Source organism: Acartia tonsa, chromosome 3 (assembly GCF_053477335.1).
Source record: "Acartia tonsa isolate MP-2025a chromosome 3, ASM5347733v1, whole genome shotgun sequence".
NCBI classification, from domain to species: domain Eukaryota; kingdom Metazoa; phylum Arthropoda; class Copepoda; order Calanoida; family Acartiidae; genus Acartia; species Acartia tonsa.
Genome location: NC_137262.1, coordinates 56,986,107 through 57,008,378, shown reverse-complemented (window position 1 = coordinate 57,008,378; position 22,272 = coordinate 56,986,107). Strand labels below are relative to the sequence as shown.

Sequence of the window (22,272 nt, the reverse complement as noted above, 5' to 3'; positions counted from 1 at the left end):
TCTAAGTACCTTTTCGACCATTTATCGTAACATATCGTCGATGTGCATTGGACGACTATTTAGCGATATCGTAAGAACTCGTGCTCGATTGCTACACGATATCGTGCGCTATAGTAGCGCGATAGTGACGCTACTTTCTGGCTGGGAAGGGATAAGACAATGGCCGATAAATTGATGTACATCCCCACTGATAATACGCAAAATTATCCCTCTTGTAGATTAGAATTAGTGATTGAAAAGTTTGAAAACTCAATTTATTGTAACAACCAATCAAAATTCATCATAGTCCCCAAAAATTCTAGGACAACGAATAAGAAAACTTGCTTTCATCCTTAATCATTTATGTATGAGTTTTATATTTACAATGTATAGGATACGTTCTTGGAAGATTAAGATATTGTGTTATTTTCAAAGAAATTTTACTTAATTAATTGACATATATGTTTCATTTTTCAGGAATTAAAATGGATACATCTCAAGACTCAGAAAATATAGAAGAAGATAATATACAAGTTACCACAATTGAATTAGGTAAATAGTTAATAATTTTATTGTTATTTTTTAAATGTCATTGTGTATCTGAACGAACTTCAACATTTCAAATAAATAGAAATAAATTATAGTTTTGAGATATATAATCCCATTAAGTGTAACAAAAATACCAATATATATTATCTATTTTAAGCTTAGATATTCATTATATTCAATATCTTGCATTGATTGAAAAATGTCATTGCTTTATAGGTATGACTTGGTGTAGAAATTTAATATTTTCTTTTCTCAAAATAATGGGAGCCTTTTAGCTTTGTATTTTTCTAATTCGATGTTTCTATGTATTTACAATACATACATGTCTAGGTGTTACTGACCCTATCGACGAAGAAAAACAAGAACAATCCGAGTCCACTGCAATGTCCACGTCTTACGAAATAGTTCCTACTGAATGGAGACGAGATGAAGTGGGAAACATTTCTGTACATATCATTAATACACAACAAACCTCTGCACAAGAAAATTTAGGAATGAACAATAAAATAAGTATACACCTTACTTTAGAATATTTAAGAAGATGTTTGTTTGTTTGTTTGTTACATGAAGTGTTTTGAATGTGAACTTTGATTCCAAGTGAAGTTTCTCTTTAGGATTTTAATATGAATTTATTTTACTGTTCATTTCTAGAATGTGAAAAATCTAGTTCTACCTCAAATTATACAATCAACTCATTTTTGTCTAAAAAAGTTCCAGGTATAAAATTAATTTTAATTTTAATCAATAGCTAAACTGTTAAAGAATTCCAACAAGAACAAATTTAGTCCTAATGCAGGGTGATAATATTTTAAGAAATTTTTCTCTTAAATCATCCTTTAAGTTAGTTAAAAGTTATGTATTTTGATACTGGTAATATATGTAAATAACTTTATTCAGAATCAAATATAAACAAGCTCCAAGTTGAAGATAATAACAGAAAACCAAGTGAGAACTTTATACCAAATATCACGGATGTTTTCATCAAGTTCAAACACCTAATTTCTTTCAAAAGAAATCCGGTCCAAACAATTACCTCATATATCAGAGAGTTTGAAGATAGAGTTATTGATTTAGAGGTAAGATTTACATTCGAACGTAACGAAGTTCAAGTCAATCTCTAGGACTTTTGGTTACAGTTAATGGGTATATTTTTTTTTAAGTATTGAATCTTTCTAGTTCTAGTCTACTTAATAAGTAATAATCAGAATGTCTGCAGGAATAAGACAATGTGTGTTGAATTGAGATAAAGGTTTTTCAATCACGACACTTACTCTGTCACAATAAAAAGTTAGATAAAACAAACAAACATTTATTTTTTCAGTCAAGTGGATTGTGCATTGATCAAATGTTGTTGGCGTTCTATCTCCTGATTGGTTCTCAGTTACCCGAGTCTAAGGAATTACATGAATCATAATATCCAATGACTTAAATTTCCAAATACTTTGACTATCATTGAGAGACATATAGATTACAATTGAAATCCTTTTAGATCAGTTTTATACCTATGTATTTTTTTTTTTAAAGTTTGCTTATTGTTATGTGTAATAAAACTAACATTTTGTAAAGTATATTATTTACATTTTCTTGACCTACATTTCTTTTCTAAATCCGTCATTTTTTTGTTTCTGCCATGCTGTTAATGTTCATTTTGCTTAATAGACTATAGCTTTTTACAGGTTGACCAACACGTAAGCCATGTAGGCTAGCTGCACTGTCAAAATAAATTATTTTATGTAATTTTTATTGTTAAAACAGGCTGATACATTTTTACCTGAACTGAAACCTGATGGACAAAGTGATCTCAGTTGCCAGGGGGAATTTGTTTATGATCAACTAATAAAAAATCTATTGGGGGTTCATCAAGATTTAATTGTTAATCAAGGAATGAACATATTTACATTTGAAAATTCATCAATAATAAAGGGTTTTATGTTCTAAGCATAATGATCTTACTTAACGGTTTAAAAAATATTGGTTAAAGCGCACATAAATACTTATTGTAATTAAAGAGGGGATACAGTTAGAGATTCAACATGTTTAATCTAATTCTAAAATAGCGACAATTATTGACTTTTTTGTTCAAATAGAAAATTACTAGAAACGTACCTATGTGTTGTATAAAATGTTTATTCATCAGATACCAAAGAAAATCTGAGAAATGTGAATCTAGAAACTAATAAAGCAATGCCAGTAAGAATTGAAGAAGTATATTCTATAGAGGATACAACAAAGTGTATTCTGAATGCAGTTACCTCACTTGCAGATGCTAATAAAGCCATCATAAATTATGATTTAGGCACAATGTCTGCCGGGACAAGGTCCAAACTACAGGAACCAATAGAGCGAGCAACAAAGGCTTTGCAGGATGCATCTAAATCTTTATCCAGGTGAGATAGACAGTTACATCATACTGCTCAATACAATTTTCCAGGATTTCTTTTCATTTTAATACATAGATAATTAAACGTGGAAGTTGTGAATAAACTCTATAAAAAATATGTGTATATAAAGGTTATGAATGGCTTCACTTAAATTATCAAGCAATATAGCTCAAAATATAGAGAAAATGAATCCTATGCAAAGTACATTTTAGTTTTTAATAAGGTTCTATTTATTATTATCTGTGCCAAAAAGGTGAAATGTTGATTATTTCCTTTTTAACAATAAGTATTGATCATTAGAATGGAGATAAATAAATATTTTTGTCTCAATTATTACTTCAGAGTGCTAAGATAACAGATCTAAAGTATAGATGTTTATACAGACAACTACCTCCCTTCATTTTTCAAAGACCTCTTTCTTCTGCTTCTAAATTGTTTTCTGCTATTTGGCTGTGTAATATAAGCGATACCATTATTGGTTGATTTTCAATGACCCAATAGAAAGGTTGCACAAGACTGTCGCGATGGGGAGATACAGTTATTTAACCCTTTCTCCCTCTAGTGTTTTACTCTAATGCTAAGATGTAGGCAAAACAAGTTTTCTTAAAATAGAACATCACTGATTTCTCTTCTCAAATATAAATATCTATCTATTCAGGTTTTCAATGGTATACACAGAAGGAGAAGAGAGATATAAAATGGCTCTTAAAAGAAGAGAAGTAGATGACAGTGAATTTGTCATGAAAATTGAACCAGAAATAGGTACCAATGAAGAGCATGTTCTTAATAGAAATCATTTTCTTACTTAATGAGGAAGGAAAATACATCTATGTTTAATTACAGCAGAGTAATTAACTTTCTTTGCACAGAAACTTCTGTCATCTATCTTAAATAGCAGCTAAATAATCACGGGTAGACATTGACAAAGCTTTTGGAAAGTATTTTTTGTTTTTGTTTTAGATAATATTCTACTAGAACAAGAAGAGTTGAATAGCAGTGCAGCATTAGTAGAAAATAATCTTGAGGATTTTGTTGACAATGATCTAGCTGTTGAAAATGAGGATACAATTGACAATGATAACAAAGAAGCTTTGATACCAAAAGGTAAGCAATTATCACAACTTTTGAATTTTTTGATCAAAAAATTATAAATAATGAATAATCCTAATATCTTGGGCATTTCGAATGATAGATAAGTTTAGCTTCTATAGGAATTGAAATAGATTAAAGTATTATGTTTCTTATTTGTTCTAAACTGTTCATCGGCAAAGTAGTTTTATTATATGGGAGAAAATGAAGAATATTCAAAATTTTATTTATAAACATTAAGGGATTTAATAATCATTATAATTATCATAAAACAGAAATTGATATTAACTTCATTCAATGAATTTTAATTTGATTCTCTTCATTCCCTTATTTTTTTTAGGAAAATCGTCCAAAAAGTTGAAACGGTTGAAGAAATTGAAGCGGACAGACCGCGGCGTTCTGAAAGAACGAAAGAAACTCCGCCGGCAGAAACTTGCGGCGGCAGAAGACGCTGCTAACGTTGTCATTAGGCATAGAAACTTGAATATGAAGCTTATGGACGAGATTTCTAATATCCACATTAAATATCAAAATTATGCATATTTTAAAAACCTCACCAACCTTTAAACTGTTTTTAACCTATTTTTAAAACGTTTATAAAAAATATACTATGACACCAGTAGAATGAGACTGCAGAGCCTAAATTTGAATTATGTCCCCAATAAACTTTTTTGGGGGGATTTAAATATTAATTTTTACTGTTGCCGTGATCATTTTGACCGAAGCAAAATGTCTTTTTTTTATTTGGGTAAAATTTGTAGCTTTTAGAGTGTTTTGCTTCATAAATATTGTATTCTGGTATAGAGTAAAATTAGGCCTTATGATTTTACTATAAAAATTCACTAAAAAGTTAATTCTTTATAATATATCAACGAATTAACATTAACATGTTTGTGTTCTCTTTATTATTTTAAAAACATAAAAAATGGCTGTAAAGGGTTAAATGACAACAAATGTTTATGCAATACAACAAATTTATTTTTGTCACATATACAAATGTGTTATAAAATAAGATTATTCAAACTTATCTTTTAAAATAATTTTAAAAAGTATGTATCTTTTATGTGTATGGTTTTCATTCTTTTCATTTTAATTAAATAAAAAATATTTAACTACATTGGAAATACGTCACTTTGTGAAAACACTCTTTTTTTGAATTGTAAAGAATTATATAAAACAAGTCTTCTTATTGGTTAGATTTCAGAATTATTTGTTTTATTGTAAATGTTAGATTTTTCAATGAAATTAATTGTTTTGGAAAAAAAAATTATTTCCAATGAACAGAGTAGTGTTTTTTTTATTGTATCAATATAAAGTTAATTATATAAAAATGTTCTGTAAGCCACAATATTACCCGAAGTAAAAAAAGAGCTTTTGCTTCAGTCAAAACGATTACAGCAACACTAAAAATTAATTTTTAAATCCCCCAAAAAAAGTTTATTGGGGACTTAATTCAAATTTGGGCTCTGCAGTCTGATTCTATAGGTGTCCTAGTATATTTTTGACCCCCCATTCAAAAATAGGTTAAAAACAGTTTAAATAAAGCCAAAAAGTTAAGATTTAGCATTTTTGTGAAATTTTCCATTAAGTGCTAGTATTAAATTAGGTCAGGTTAGATTAGGTTCTATTTGGTTTTTTTGAGTAACCTCGCAGGTTTAGAGCATCCCACAGGGAATAGTCATAAGAAAAAAACATCCTCCATCAATTTCTATAAAAAAATGAGGTTGCTTTCAGTGCTCGATAAGCCTTTGTGGAAAAGCACCCATTTTTGTAATGCAACGGTTTGAAATCTTTATGAAGATTTTAACAAGTTTCAATGTTAGGGAGGATGGGAAGAAAGAATACCCCTGCGCTGAATGTGAATATGTTGCCGGAGATTTTTACAGGAATAATATAAATATCAAGTCAAATGATTATGCACATAACATTAGATTTACTCATCTTTTTCGTTCATCAAATGGAATTATTTTTTCTCTAAATCTATACCTTCAGAGGGGTTACTTTCCATTATCAAAATAGTCTGAATCCTGCCTATGACCAATTCAAAGCTTCCCTGAAAATTGCTAGCTTGTCGGTCGAGTGATTCTTGGGATAACCACGCACAAACTTATAGAAAAAGTATTTTAGTTGCATAATTTAGGTTCAGTTTAGGATAGGAGAGTGCCTTAAGGAAAGGACCCCTCCAGGAACTTTTTCTTTTAATCAAGGGGAGGTTAGGTTGTCCACTCAACAATTCTTGGGATTACACTGATATTATTAATGAATGTTTTTAAAAATTGGGGGGCATGGAAAGAAAACGAAGTTGCGGGTTTCATCGTATTTTCACAGTAGCTTTTAAAATATTATTTTGGGTGAAGTAAATGTTAATGATTGCACCGCAGGGCTAGAGCCCCCCGCAGGGGCTAGAAATAAAAATACGAAGAAACCCGCAACTTCGTTTTCTTTCCATGATCCAAAATTTGACTTGACATCCCTGAAAATGTAGGTTACGGCGTCACCAGAACTCTGTCCATCTTGGTATCAAATTCCCTTGTGATCAGGAACCATTTCGTGGATTTATTAGAATATTTTAAAACTAGCGAATACAGCCATCTTGTGCGGGAAGGATGCTATATCCCCCTTGAGGCTTAAGACTTACAGACAGGATAGTTATAGAGCAGCTTTAGCAAAATGTTCTACCTGTGACTGCAATGCAGGGAATGATCAAGTTACCACAGAATCCAGAGGTATCCAGAGGATGCGCGGGGCCAGACGGGGGGGACTGTTGGGGTCTCCAGGTGGGCCTTGGTGCATTTATGGATGGTCTGTAATTTGTGGAAGTGTTGATGTTTAGGCCTAAACAAATAGAGTTATATTTTGGGAAATTTGGTGGAAACCTAAACTTCACCCGGCCTAAGCTATTGTCCTATCCTCCCCCCAATTACATTATTTGTTAATAGGGAAAGGTGGAAAGGTTAATAATTTGAAGAACTAAGCTGTACCTGGATGTTAATTCTGGACAGCTTAGTTTTCCAAAGAGCCGGCAGACATTATAATTAAGCGGTCTGAAAGATGAAAATCTTTAAATTGCTATTTGCAACCGCGAAATTAGAATGTCTGCCGCAGTGAGCCGCAGGCAACCCGTTGTTCTTCTCCAGTGGACTGGTGGCCTGAAAGTGTACATACATTAGTGTACATGACACTCCCGGCAAGAAAAAGAAGAACATAGGGGTGCGGGTTGATCACTGCAGTTTACAGAAGATAGGAAGAACGATACGCCCAGCAGCAATAGCCTTTAATGTGTTTTTTTTTTTTTTTTTTTTTTTTTTTTTTTTTTTTATGGGGCGTATCGTTTACAATGGGTTAAAATAAATAAATAAATAACTATTTTGTAAACAATTTTAAATTTGCAATATATGATTAATACTAATCCAGGTTTGCTTCGGCTGGAATCAATCCTCGTAAGTGGGGTAAACTTCTTGGGGTAATCAATCATTTAATAATAAGATTATTAAAGACATTAGGCAGCATCTACTTGTTGTAAGATAACATTTAATAATGAGATTATTAAAGTTATTAAAGGGAGTGTGAACCTTTAAGCAGGATTTTTCTTTTGTAGTAATTGAATATTTAATAATGACATTATTAAAATCAATGTGCAGGATTATGTAGTGTAATGAGGTAGGGTTTTTTATCTTCGGCACTTACAGCCTTTATTAATAGCAGAGTTGAATTTTGGACATGCATAACATCGTAATGCTTGTCGGTTAAGTTATATTTTTTCGGCAATTACAGCCTTTATTAGTTGCAGATTTGAAATTGGAAACGCACAACATCGTAATGCGTGTCCGTAAGGTTAATTGTTATCTTCGGCAAATTCAGCCTATGGCAGGTTCAGCCAAAGTTTCAACGGGTGTGACTCATTTGCAACGCATTGAGTTAACCCGTTTCAGGAACAGTTTTATTAGTTTTTTTGCGCCGAAGCGTACGACTCGTCACACTTGGAGGCTGCGGACCTGATTTGGTCAACTAGTGAGAGCTCGTCCTCGGAGAACAGGATGGCGATGTGCCGGACACTCCTTCTGGTCTCATGAAATTCTTCCTTCCAGTGTTTCCGCCAACGGATAATTACCTGACGGACAATACCATCATCAGAAGTGATGAGGTGTAGGACCTGACCAAGACGCCAGAGTTGATCGCCAATCAACTCATCTGGGGACCGGAGGAAAACAACGATATCCATCTCTTTTGGTTGTGGACCTGTCTTGCCAAACTTCTTTGGTCTTGAGATGTAGTCTGGAAGGCGTTCATATAGCCAGATCTGCCACCATGATTGGTAGAGGCGTTCCATCTGTTCCAAAAGGCGGGAGGGTTGTTCTACCCTCATTGGTCCAGTGGGGGCACGCCTGTTATTTCTGCCATGTATCAGACGGTTAGGCGTGATAAGGTCTGCGTGACCTACATCCTCCGTTCTGGATACCGTGCAGATCGGCATGTTGTTGATCTCATTTGCTATATATGAAAAGGCGGTCTCAAATGACATGACATCCAGTTTGAGACCATTAAATGTTGCATGGAACAAGGTTTTGATTTCTTTGATTGAGCGTTCCACACAACCTTGATAGTTGTGAGCAGCAGTGGGACCGACCTCGTACTCTATGCTGCAACTTTTTCCATTGAGCGTTTTAGTGATGTCAGCCATGGAAAACTCCGATTTTGCTACGCCTTTTATGAGCTGTGCTCCTGGGTCGATGAAGACCTTTTTAGGGTAGCAATAACGATGAACGAATCGTTGGAATGCTTGGAGAAAGGCGTCTGTGTTATACTTAGTCATAGCATAACACGCTGTTGCGGATGAGGCTGGGTCTCTACAGACTAGACCCCAAACCTTGACTGTGGACCTGTGGTTGTGTTCACAGTGAGCCAAGAACGGACCCATCAGGTCAAGTTGGCAGTAGTAGAACGGGGGAGCAATGGTCAATCTGTTTTGGTGGATTGGTCCCATTTCAGCTTCTAGAAGCTTGGCCTTGAACCTACGACAATGTGGGCAAGCCGCTCTAATCTCTTTGGAGAGATCTCTGCCATGGAGGATATAGGCGATGTGCCTAGATTCTAAGAGTGTTGCATTTACATTCCTGTGTAGTGCAAGCTCTTGGTGGGCGTATAGCATAATGGAGTATGCTATCAAGCTATACCGATCAACTATCGGTCTAACAAAGTGGAGGGGAGACAAATCAGGCATGATATTGTCAACGTCTTCAATGCTGGTGCCCTCGACAATACGACCATTGTATTTGATAATGCCGTCGTCAGTGATGACATTGTTGCCGTGGGCCTTAGAGTTGGAGAATTTAAGCACTTCTTTAGTGGCGAGCCTAAAGTAGTATTTCTCCGCCTTCTGAACTTCCTCGTCCAAGAGTTGGACAACCCGAGGAGTGGGTTGTGGAAGTGATGCCTTGTTGTGACGGTATGATTTAAAGTCGAAAAAGCAGAATTTTCGAACGATGGCCATGACCCGGAGAGATTTTGGCCATGACCGTTTACACGGGTCGTAGAGATAACTCGAGAACTTGGTTATCTCTGCCGTTCTTTCTTGGGGTGATTTCGTATCACCATGGAGGATTTTGACCTCTTGGGCAGCGGCCTGTTTCGCTTCCATTGTTAGTTTAAGATCTTGGAAGGATTGGGCTGGCATGTCCTGGTAATCAAGATACATCCAGGGTTTGCCATTTTGCCATTCAGATTTGGCGTTGATGTCCTTAATAGTGGCAAGGAACCGGGTGCCGAGATCCGCGATGTTGTTTTCTGACTCAACATGACGCCATTGATCCGGGGATGAGAACCGTCGAATTTCGATGACGCAGCTACGTACGCCCAGAGAAAGAGGACGTGCGTCTTGGTGAAGCCACGACAACACAACAGTAGAGTCTGTGAAATAGGTGACTTTGTCGACCTTGTCTTTGAGATTCTTGGCAACGGTTGTTGCAAGAATGGTGCCTACAACGGCTGCCCTGAGCTCTGCTCGAGGGATAGTGCTGCCAGTCACGATCTTTGACTTGGCAGCGGCCAATCGGACAGTGACCTCCCCCGAGAGAGATATTGACCTAACATGCACACACACGATTGCCATGTTTTGGCTAGCATCAACGGATACTAGCAGATCAACTTTGGGTTGGGAGTTTGCCGGGATTACCGACCGTGGACAGGAAACTGACGCGAGTTGTTGCATCGTTTCAATGTTGGTCACCCATGTTGGAAGCAGTTTGGTTGGGAGCCCATCGTCCCAACCAGTAGCGTAAGAGAGGAGATCGTGATAGTCTGCTTTGAATTTAGCAGTCACGGGGGTGCAGAATCCGAGAAGGTCGAAGTTTGAGGCAACTTGCGACAGGATGGTTCTTTTTGTGAAACTGAGTAGAAGAGCCTCTTCCAGACTGCCTTCTACTGGCGGGGGTCTTTTCCCTCGTTTTGTTTTGCCAAACGACAGGGGTTTGACATCCAAGCTGAGAGTGTCAGCTAGTGGGGCCCAGCGATAGCCGAGGTAGCTAACATGTGTGCTGTCATTGGACACGGTGTCTTCAGGTACAGCTGAAGATTTGACAAAGCTTTTGACGCTCATGCCTGCCAAGTCAAGAGTAAATTTGACTCCCGCAATGAGTTTGTCTAGTTCAGTTGCGGAGTCTGTTGAATCAGAAGTATCATCAACATAAGTTTTGGTTCTGAGAACCTGGGCACCTGCGGTATGTTCAGGGTGGTTGTCCATGACATACTGAGCTACCTGTTCAAGGCCTTCTGCAGTTTGATTGCCAGAAGGTTTGACCCCATAAATGATGGTACGCATGATGCGCGTTCTGACAGTGCCACCAGGGGTAAGGCTATCAACCCACAAGTACTTGTGCCAGCGGAAATCAGATGGATCCAACTTGATCTGGTTGTACGCCATCCGTATGTCGCATGCGAAAGCATGTGGTCCTGCTCTGAAGTTGATGTCCAGAGCTAAGATTTTTTCGAGCCTGTTTGTGCCCTTTGCTAGGACATCGTTCAGACTTTTACCTGAGGAGGTAGTTGCAGACGCATCAAAGACAACTCTAACTGGAGTGGAGAGAGAATTTTCTTTAGTGACGAAGCGCCAAGGGAGGTAGTATTCTCCTGGCAGATTGTCTACTAAGGCTCGTTCCTCAGGGGACAGGTCATCAATGTCACATGAATAGCCGTTTAGTGCCAACTTGTCATGTGATGCCATAACTTGCAGTTTGGCCTCTGGATCTTTCTGCAGTTTTCGCAGCTGCGATTCCAGAACTTTGAGGGCCCTATTTTTGTTTGGTTGTAACTCTTTGACCGGATCAGCAATGAAGGGAAGAGATGCTACGATCCGGCATTCGTCAGGTAGGAATTTGACGGACTTTTTTATTAGGAGTTGTTCGGCCTCTTCTCTGAGAGAGGTTGCTTCCAGAATGTCTCCGTTTTTGCAATCATTGCATCCACGGCATGCTATGCAACGGTAAGGTGCTTGAGTGCCTATGTCTTCACTCTCAAGATACTTCCGTTCATGTCGTTTGACGTGTTGAATATCGGAGCTGTATGTATGAACATCCAGCGAAGTGTCCTCCTCTGTTTTTTCCTCAACAGTGATTGGACGGAGGTATGGAAAGGTGTCGGTTAAGGAATCCGCGCACCAATTCCTACCACTGTTCAGAAGTGTTTCAGTGGTATAGCGGTAAGCAGACAACTCGTTGGTGAAAAAGAGAGCAGCACCAACAAAGTTTACAGTCTCGGCTGCTTTGGCCCAAGCCTTGTGGGGGCCACCGAGTACACCTGTGTGGCCATCAATGCCCTTGAGTGGGCTTCTGTATAAGGATAAGCCACAGGGCAGTGAGCAGATACGCATTGGGAACAAGTAATTGTACTTGATCCCCAAGATTATGTCGACTTGGCCTCCGCCAATGACATCTGGTACAGTAGGGAGAAGCTCGTGGCCTTTGTAGTGATTTGCGAGGTCACCATAAGGCTCTGTGAGTTCCCAACGAGGAAATGGGGCCGTCAGTGTGTCCATTTTTGCAGCAATTATAGTTGCGGACATGGCACTGTCGACTAATGGCAGTGTGAACTTGTCACTGCCATAGGGAAGATGGACGACTTTACCACCTGCTACATTCATGAGGGTGGTTCCAGGGCGGTGTTCTGTGGCATTTAGTCTAGCCGCTGCAGAAGCTGAAACTGCGGCTGTACCACAACCGCTGTCGTAAAAGACAAACAGCGGATTGCCGGAAAGATCAGGAACGTTTTGGCACATGAAGATGCCTGGGGCAGCAACATCAGGGAAGGTGTTGGGGTCGGAAACGTCAGGTGTGGTGTCAGAGGTTTGGAGATTCATGGTAATATTATCCATGAACAGAAGGTTGCCAGATGTTATAGGAACATCCTTGGGCAATGACTTGCGGAAATCGTCTAACCTCTTTTTATTCTGCTCGACATGAATAGAGCAGGCGAGGATATGCTTTTGCACGCGATGAGCAGACGCGTACTGGCAATTGTCAGCTTGACAGTAAAAGGTGGTGCGACAGTCATTTTTGTGGTTGTTCCACCATTCGTCAATATTGTCGAAATTGACGCTGGCGTCCATTCTGAGGCACCTGTGACAGGCTTTTGTCTTGCCATGGAGTTGACGTTTCTCCTTATGTGGTGTATTGATGTACACCTGGCATTGGAACAAATATGTGTGTATGTTCTGACAAAGCGCGCAATCAGTTGGTACAGGCTTAGAAGCAGCGCCTGTGTATGTTAAAAGTGGAATGGGTGTCTTAGCGGACTTATCAGAGGCCCTGCCTTTAGGGCGTTGTTTTGGGTCCTCTGAGGCCGAGAAAGTGGAGGCCGTGTAAGTTTGAGAGGCTGGTTTACTCCGGTTCGAGTTTTTCTGACCAGGGTTGTTACCAGTCTGGTTGGACTGTCTATTGCCGGAGTTATCGCTGCTCAAGTTGGTATTGTTACCACCAGAGGATGCGGTACCAGTATGGAGGGATGCTCCTTCATGCTGGTTAAGTTGGTATTGGAGCTGACGTAGTTCGCAATCCAAGAAGAGGAGAAGTTGCTCATAGCAGTACTGGCCATCTTCCTCCCCATTTTCGTCTGCGCTAAGCAGGAATTTTTTAGACATCTCCTTAAAGTAGTCCCCTTTAAGAAGGTTCAGTACAGAGTTGGCGATGTCCGTTTTGCCGTGGTACAAGGCTTGCTCTGCATCATTCTCTTTTGCAAATTCTTGGGTGTCAGCAAGCAGTGAACGGAGTTTTACCATCCATGTGATCTGCTGTTCCCAGTTGTATTTAGGGCATGGTCCAAGTTCCATGATTTTGGCCTTGCTTTTAGCTATGATGCTGGTTTTGCTGCCGTAGTGGAACGACAGCTGCTTCATACAGGCCTTAATGGATTTTTCGGCAGAGCACAACATCTGTGCATTGCCTTGGAGACATTTCTCTTTCAGTATCTCCAATGCTTCGACTTCTGCTATGGAAGGCATTGAGTCGATGTAAATCTGGAACTTCTTTTGGAATGTAAAGAGGTCAAGTTTATCTGTTTTGGCCCCAGAAAAGTGAGGGATAGGAATGTTAGAAGAACGCTGATTGAAAGAGTGTCCTGAGATAGGCACTCCGAAACGGTCCCTCAAGCGTTCAACGTATGATTCCACGCTGGATATTTCAGTTTCGAGCGTGGTGGACTGGGCATCCAATGCTGTCGCATCTTCCTCCATGTCCGTAAGCATCGCGTCCTCACAAAGCGTTTTGGCTTTATGTAAGGAACGCTGTGCCTTTTCGAGTAGCTCTTTGAATTGAGCATTAAGTTTATTGAACTGACCTAACTGCTTAACTTCGGTCGTTTTAAGGTCGCCGAACTTTTCGCAGAGATCGTCGAGCTCAACAAGCAAGGGGTCCCTTTTTTGTTTTACCCTTGCTTGTTTTACCGCGTATGTCGTAGGATTTATGCGGTTGGGGATGGGAGCTGTTTGCTGGGGCATAGTTGCAGCAGGAACAGCTGTGGCCTGAGTCGTAACTGCTGGAGGCACAATTACTTGGCCATCACATGGTAAGGTACCTGCCTCGGATCCGACTGCTGAAGTGGTAGTCGAGTCGTCAGAGCAAGTAGAGAGAGGTACTGCTGGAGCAGCAGTCGTCGTAATCGGTTGAGCTTTCAAACGTGATGTACGATGTTCATGAATGAACTCGATTTTTGAGCGCATGGCTATACGTAGCTGTAATGCTTTGTTCATGTCAGCTTCGGTGACCCTTGGGTCTGGGCTGTTGCGAAAGAAAGCTATAATGTGGCGAATTGACGAGGCTTTTTCTTCCAACAATGATAGACTATTGTCTAGCTTTTCAATGCTAAACCTGTCAGGGTTATTTATGATGCTCTGACAGTCTTCGTCTGTCATCATGCACTCATCGCATTCGATGATGAGTTTGGTTGCCTCATCAGTCATGGTTGGGGTTTGTGCTGTAACAAGCGCAGATAGATCGACACTAATATTGTGTGTCGATGTGGAAGCGTTATAAGCGGAGCCTGGGAGGTGGTCGTGTAATGGGAACTGTTCAGGGTTATAAAAAACCTCGTCCTGAACCTCTTTCTGTAAATCTTCAGAATAGAGTTGTTCCAAAGCTTCTTCAAGAATTGAAGCTGATTTTTGGAAGGATGGTATGGGGGAATAATTATCCCAATCTAGTTGCTGTGGGGCTAGCTCAAACTCTTCAGTATCTGTAGGGGTTGTGGGGGTTTGTGGTGAAAGGCCGTTATACGGATGTATAACGGGAAAAGTTACCAGTGGATCAACAGGTGAGGAGGGTAAGTGGGGGGCTGCAAGTAGTTGGGGAGCTGCAGGGGGTGTAGGGAATCCTCGGATAGGTGACGGGGATGGGCTACGGTGGTGGCTGTTTTGGCCTGGGGGGGTGCGACTAACGCTGGGCCTGCGTGAGGAAACGACGGGCCTAGAGTTGCGGTCAACCGGTTTTTGCCGTTGAAGTAGCGCTTTTTTTGTTTTAAGGAGTTTTTTGGCGCGTAATTCAAACGGGGTGTTGAGTTTATGTTTTTTGGCTAAAACTCTGACGGTTTTAGGCCGACGACTCGCAACAGTCGCAGAGTCGGATTGTGAACGTTTGGTGTGAGAAGGGGTGGGGTGTGAGTTAGATGGATGATAGAGGGTGTTATGCCTTGAGCGTGTAATTGCTCCGGGCGGTTTAGTGAGGAAAATCTCCTTCATTGACCACTGAATGCTGTTGTTAATTTATTTATTTAAATTATAACCTCTCTTTAGCTTATATTTTTTTTTTGGTGTTTTTATATTTTTGTGTTTTTACAACAAATAAATGATGAGGGGAGAACCTTCACCGAATTTTTGTTGTCTTTAATATGGCGCAGTATGGCAGGGACCGCAAGCTATCAGGGAGATGAAAAGGGGTAGGGGGGAAAACAGGTTCGGATTATTTAACAGCTATATTGTTAAATAAGAGGACAAGGAGTTGTCCTATGGGTAGGGAGAAAAACAGGTTTGGATTACTTAACAGTTATTGTTAAATAAGAGGACAAGGAGTTGTCCTATGGGTGGGTGGCACTTAGTTGTAAAGCACCTCAGCAGCTGTACAGAATTAACAGTCTGTAAACATCAATGTGCGGGAAGGATGCTATATCCCCCTTGAGGCTTAAGACTTACAGACAGGATAGTTATAGAGCAGCTTTAGCAAAATGTTCTACCTGTGACTGCAATGCAGGGAATGATCAAGTTACCACAGAATCCAGAGGTATCCAGAGGATGCGCGGGGCCAGACGGGGGGGACTGTTGGGGTCTCCAGGTGGGCCTTGGTGCATTTATGGATGGTCTGTAATTTGTGGAAGTGTTGATGTTTAGGCCTAAACAAATAGAGTTATATTTTGGGAAATTTGGTGGAAACCTAAACTTCACCCGGCCTAAGCTATTGTCCTATCCTCCCCCCAATTACATTATTTGTTAATAGGGAAAGGTGGAAAGGTTAATAATTTGAAGAACTAAGCTGTACCTGGATGTTAATTCTGGACAGCTTAGTTTTCCAAAGAGCCGGCAGACATTATAATTAAGCGGTCTGAAAGATGAAAATCTTTAAATTGCTATTTGCAACCGCGAAATTAGAATGTCTGCCGCAGTGAGCCGCAGGCAACCCGTTGTTCTTCTCCAGTGGACTGGTGGCCTGAAAGTGTACATACATTAGTGTACATGACACATCTCTTGGGGAGGGGTCATTTTTTCTAGGATCGATATGTTCTTTAAATGGTGGTTCCATTAAAGGGTTAATTAACTGTATCTCCCCATCGCAACCGCCTTGTGCAACCTTTCTATTGGATCATTGAAAATCAACCAATAGTGTCACTTATATAATAACACAGCCAAGTAGCAGAAAATGATTTAGAAGCAGACGAAAGAGTTCTATAAAAAAGGAATGGAGGTAGTTGCTGGATGTGTATATACATCTATACTTTAGATCTTTCGTGACTCACTCCCAAAAAATAGTAATAAACCTTTCCAGGTCCTATGAGAAGTTACACTATCGAGGATAACCATATCGGTGAAAATTCACCTTTTTTTCGTACGGATTTGCATAAATTGTACAAAACCAGATTTAAGATTTTTTTCAATAATATCTATTTAATCCTAAAAATGAAATCTTTAGTGTGATTTCGCGGCCTCTGATTCTTCTGGTCTTACCAGGCATAAGAAGTCTAAACATGAAGGTAATTCAATCTTAATCCCCCCCCCCCCCCCCCAACTTCCCATAACTTTTTAAGCTACCTAAATATATAAGGTTGTTTGAAAGAATTGTTAAATGGAATTATTCTTTATAAATTCAAATTATTCCCCCCCCCCCAAAAAAAAAATCTTAATTGAGGGATGGAGGGGGGCAAGGCTGCGACCACTACAACAGGGAAAATTCTATTTAAATGAAAATATTCATGTACATTAAAGAGAAAGCAAATCTAAATATCCCACTTAGCTTTAAAAATCACGCAACCTTCCTAGTATTAGTTTAACGCATTTCCTGCGTATAGGTTTTTGTTGTATATTAAAACCTTACTTTCATAAGGCTCAAGAAAACTCTACTTATTTAGGGCGTAAGCCGCTAGTATAAAATAAAATATTTTATAAAAGTAGTAGGATGTCTGTGTCTGTCGTACCAGTAAATAGTTTGATTTTATGTATAGTTGATCAAAAAATGCGTCATAGGAATGTTTTCAAGTAAAAACTAAAAATGTTTAGGTATTAGACATTTTAAACATTTCAATTTGATAAACTTACACATTTAGTTTGTAAATGGTGAAAAATCTATAACTGTAAAGATAATATATTGAAAATCAATATCTAATCGAGACACCTAGCGGCAAAATCTGGAACTACATATAATACAAATTTGGGGAAATTTGATTAAGATCAAAGTTTTTCTTGTATAGAGATAAATAGAAAGGGGAGTTATTATGAAAATAGCATCTCCGCCTCTACCCTTTTACGAATTATACCCAACTAGGGGGGTAAAAGGGGGGTACACCCTATTAAAACTGATAATAATATAATTAGAATCTTAAGTAGAAGTTTTATTTATCAGATTAAATGGGTTTTAATTGAATGGGAGGAACTTAATAAATTATGAACCCCCCTTTCCTTCCCCCCCATCCCCTTCTCCTATTAAAAAGGATAATCTCCATTCTCCTTCCCACTTTCATATAAAATTAATTTGGAAAAGAATTTAAGGAATGTAGTTTGCCCCCTTATTCAATTTTCGTCATATAAAGAAATATCCTCTATTGGACACTAGAATTACAAACACACTTCCATCCAGCTACTATATTACTAATCAGGGATCTAAAGGGATAAGACAATGGCCGATAAATTTATGTACGTACATACCCAATGATTATACACAAAATGAACCCTGTAGATTAAAAAAAGTTGTTAAAACGTTTTAACACTCAAATTAAAGAACCAACCAATCAAATTCCAAAGTTCCCAAAGTTGTGAAGCCATAAAAAGAAAAAGTTTTTATAGACTTTGGGGACCATTGTAATAAACAACCTATCGTCCACTCTCTCTCTCTGATAATTCAAATATTATGCACTAAGACGTTTATAGTTCCACTTACATCAAACATATGTCTCCCTAAAGGAAGGGAGAGGACACTGGGTCCCCAAAGTCTTATAATTAGGTTTTCTTATTTGCTGGCTTAACAACCTTGGGAACTTTTATTAAATTTTAATTTGTTGGTTCATTTAGTTGAATGTCCTTACGGTTTAACCACTTATAGTAATCTACAGAAAGGGTAATTTTGTATATCATCATTGGGTATGTATATCAATATGTCGATCAATGTCTTATCCTTATAGATCCCTGTGATGTACCTGTCAGCTAAGAGTAATGCAAATATTATACATTAAGACGTTTATAGTATCACTTATATTCATTATAGATATATACAATATACATAGATGTTTCCTTACAACATTATTAGGGTATAGTCCCTTTCGTAACATCGCACCTTATGGGGCGATTCTTCGTATGTTTCACAGTAGCTTTTCTCCTATTTCTAGCCCCTGCGGGGGGCTCTAACCCTGCGGGGCCAATTACCTAACCCTGTGGCCCGTGGGGCAATCACCTGACCTAAAATAATCTATAAAAGCAATATTAAAAATACGACGAATCGCCCCTTATGGGGCGATGTTACGAAAGGGACTATTAATTTAGGCTACAGATACATTTGCACTGAATGTGATTACGCAGCAACAACGGCCTCAGATCTTAAGCGACATAGTAAATCAAGACATGAGGTAATTAAATTAAAATGTATATAGAACATACGTGGATAAATTGACAGTGGATAATTTGTCGTCAATTTAGGTTGCTAACATGGACCTCATTTATTGGTCATTTTGTTTTTCCTGTAGGAGGGGAGGGCAAGGACGTCCAATAAGGGGGGAGGGGGGTTAAGTGGTTATTACCCCCCCCCCAAAAAAAAAAAAAATATCTTAGTTGATATTCGCTATTATTAACAACTTACAAAACATTATTTGAATATGAATAAACCTACTTTTTTTTATGAATTACTACAATTCATTGTTCTTTTTCAAAAATTAAAATATTATTTTGCTTCTTTTGACTTATGATGCGCCCCTAGCACCTATGGGATTTGTATTCGAAGAGGCAGAGAGGGGCTAGAAACCATCCCAAGACATAAAACTCAATATTACATTACATTACAGTAGTTATCTGAAGCTTACCTGAAAAAAAACTAAATCGGTTCAGTAGTTTTTGAGATCTTAAGACTCAGACAAAAAACCTTACTACTTTATATGATATAATTCTCCTCTTTTTAAGGGAATACGTTACCCATGTGATTTATGTGACTACTCTGCAACACAAGCTAGTAACCTGACACAACACAAGAAATCAAAACATGAAGGTTTGTTTATTTATGTCATAAAATTGCTGAAATAATATTACGTAGATGAATCTTTAAAGCAAATTTTAACAGGGAGGGATATTTTGTCTGAAAAAAAACTGTTTGCCTTTAAACAATTACAGATAAGTCATGAAATAATGATGATTACCATTATGCTGTATCAATTGTGTACCTACATATATAGGAAAAATGTAAGGTATTTGTGGGATTAATTTCCATGCAATTAAGACTGTCTATGACACATTAATTTGCTGGAAACAAAACAATACATTTGATATCAATAATGATAATATTTAAGGTGTAAGATATCTCTGTGATCAATGCCCTTACGCCGCAACCGCCCCTAGTGACCTGACAAGGTAAATTTTAAAAGTATTCTATTTTATAAGATCTTATATAGATGCTTTGTTTATAATATTGTACCTTGTTGTTCTAAGAATCATTATTCCAAAAATCCGATGAATTGGATAGTTAATTTTTGGATTGTCAAAAAGCTTAAAAATCAATATTTTTAAATAGACATACGTACGGCCCTAATCATAGAAAAGCTTCGCTTTTAAAAGTTATTATTTAGACACAAGAAGTGTAAGCACCGGAGCGCATATCAATGTGACAGCTGTGACTTTGTAATCAACAATGCACTCAAACTGTTACAGACGTACAGACCGACACTAATTATAGAAAAGCTTCACTTTTAAAAGTTATTATTAGACACAAGAAGTGTAAGCACCAGAGCGCATATCAATGTGACAGCTGTGACTTTGTAATCAACAATGCACTCAAACTGAAGCACCATAAGAAGAGACATCATGATGGATACTCTTGTGATTTGTGCGACTTTGTCACACCCATCAGAAATAACCTGAGGTAACATTGAATTTAACATGAAACCCAGGGAGGGATGGGACATTGGACTGTGATTACAATGGCACTTAAAGTTATATAACCGTGTTATTAAGTAATAATATGTCCATTAATATACAATTATACATGAATGTGTACAGGTATCACAAGAGATCCAAGCATGATGGTTCCAAGTTCCTCTGTGACCAATGTGAATACTCAACCATCAATTCTTCCAATCTTCTCAGGCATTCATTTACAACAACATAATATTTCTTAATAACGAAGCTACCCTACTCTATATCTAAGGTCTGTCCATACACCAAAAACTTCACTCTGAGTGAGTGAGGGACTAATTAAAGTTCAAAAAGCTTTTAAACAAATCTGTCATGTTTAGTGACATATTTATAATACCTACAAAAAATTAAACATTTGCAATTTTTCAATTACTCAAAGTGCCATGTCGAGCATTAGACCCCCCCCCCCACACCCCTTACCTTATTTTGAAGAAAATAAATATAAATGAAAATAATGGGGTAGTTTTTCGTGTGTTTTACTGTATTTCAGGTTAGGTTATATTGTGTACAGGGTAGCATTGATAGGTTAGGGCACACTCAAGGTTAAGGCATGAGCTCCTCACAATCCCCCCCCCCCCAATCCCTCCTATTGTTTTCAATTTAAAAAAAAAAATACGAGAGGATGGCTTCTGTTAACGCTCGGCACTTGGAAGAGAAGCCCCAAGAAAATATTTTTTAATGCTATGTCCAATTATTTACAAAATCTGTAATAGCAAAATGAATATTACAACAGACACAAACGTTCAAATCATGCAATTGACATGGATAAGAAGTCTTTAGCAGCCGCTGTAGTTATCAAGGAATATTTAAAGTTCATGTCTTTTCAATGGAAAAGCTTATCAACATTAAATCAATTTCAATTTCCCCCTCAAAAATTATACACGAAATTTTACATACTTATCCAGCCTTAAAACTATCAATGAGAAAATTATGAAGCTGAGGATAAAATAATCTTATTCCAACTTTCTATCTTATAATTTTAATCTACCATATCGTTAGAATTATGTTTATTTCGATTGGGTATAGATTAATTTATCTCTGCTGTGAAAAATTTTAATATTTGATCTTCTAATTAAAACTTTTCCAAATAACATGATAGTAAGATTTTAGATTTTTTAGACTAAGGGAAAGTTTGAGTTTAACTTACTTTGATGTTTGATTCTTATTTAATTTACATTTTTTTTATGAACCTAAATTATCTTCTTAAAGGATGGAAAGGAGAGTATTGTTTATCCCAATGATCTACGAGATACACCTCAAGACACCAAGCCACCAGTCCTACAGTATCAAACAATTTTCATGGCGGCACTAGAGATGATCACCTAAAGGAATTTTAGTCATTAAATTAATTTTTTTTTTAAAGAAAACTTTTAGGAATACAGAAAATCTTGTCCATAATAATTTACTTCTTTCGTTTTTATTCAATTATCAAAATATTTTTATTTTTATTTTATTTTTACTTGGGGCGATTTTTCTTGATAAACGCACAGACAGGCGTCCAGTTGCTTTTATATTAGGATAATAACTAAGAATAACTACAGGAAAGTGGACAATTGTCGTCAACACATGCACTCTTACATCCTCACCCCTCCAACTATCAACAGCATACGCCTTTAGGAAATAGGATATGATAACAAAATGTATATTTTTAACGAGTGGCTTCGCCCCTAGCATCTAAGTTCGAAGGTGGAGGGTTTAATTCAGAAACTAAGACGTTGATTTAGAAATAAAGTAGCCCAATACCTTCTTGAAAGCCAAGTAAATCTTCAATACAATTAGATATCAATTGGTTCAGTGGTTAACGAGATCCTAAAAGACAGACTACTATTTATTTAAAAGAATTGTATGTATTTTAGACAAGATATATTCGAAAAGTGTAGTTTTCCTTATGTATCAAATTATCATATTCCATTGACG

At 37.7% G+C, this 22,272-nt stretch overlaps 2 protein-coding genes across 3 annotated transcripts in view; one reads left to right on the top strand and one right to left on the bottom strand.

Annotated features, from left to right (window-relative positions):
- Positions 1-22,272, bottom strand: part of Ddx56 (putative ATP-dependent RNA helicase DDX56) — a 402,780-nt gene that overhangs the window by 25,162 nt on the left and 355,346 nt on the right. The gene's annotated exons all lie outside the window — the stretch shown is intronic.
- On the top strand, positions 460-20,548 carry LOC145314955 (uncharacterized). Its single transcript, XM_080155030.1, has 18 exons — positions 460-531; positions 859-1,020; positions 1,180-1,245; positions 1,426-1,604; positions 1,850-1,925; positions 2,285-2,452; positions 2,666-2,915; positions 3,568-3,671; positions 3,870-4,013; positions 4,339-4,468; positions 5,822-5,885; positions 6,485-6,538; positions 16,661-16,721; positions 18,721-18,803; positions 19,351-19,435; positions 19,734-19,794; positions 20,147-20,302; positions 20,440-20,548. The coding sequence occupies exons 1-18, from the start codon at positions 465-467 to the stop codon at positions 20,546-20,548; spliced, it is 2,019 nt and encodes a 672-aa protein (XP_080011156.1). The 5' UTR covers positions 460-464.

Excerpts from the sequence above, each read along its gene's own strand:
- LOC145314955 (XM_080155030.1), top strand. The coding sequence starts at position 465 with ATGGATACATCTCAAGACTCAGAAAATATAGAAGAAGATAATATACAA. Across the intron at positions 1,246-1,425 it reads TTTGTCTAAAAAAGTTCCAG|AATCAAATATAAACAAGCTC; the intron begins GTATAAAATTAA and ends AACTTTATTCAG. Across the intron at positions 20,303-20,439 it reads CCCATCAGAAATAACCTGAG|GTATCACAAGAGATCCAAGC; the intron begins GTAACATTGAAT and ends GAATGTGTACAG.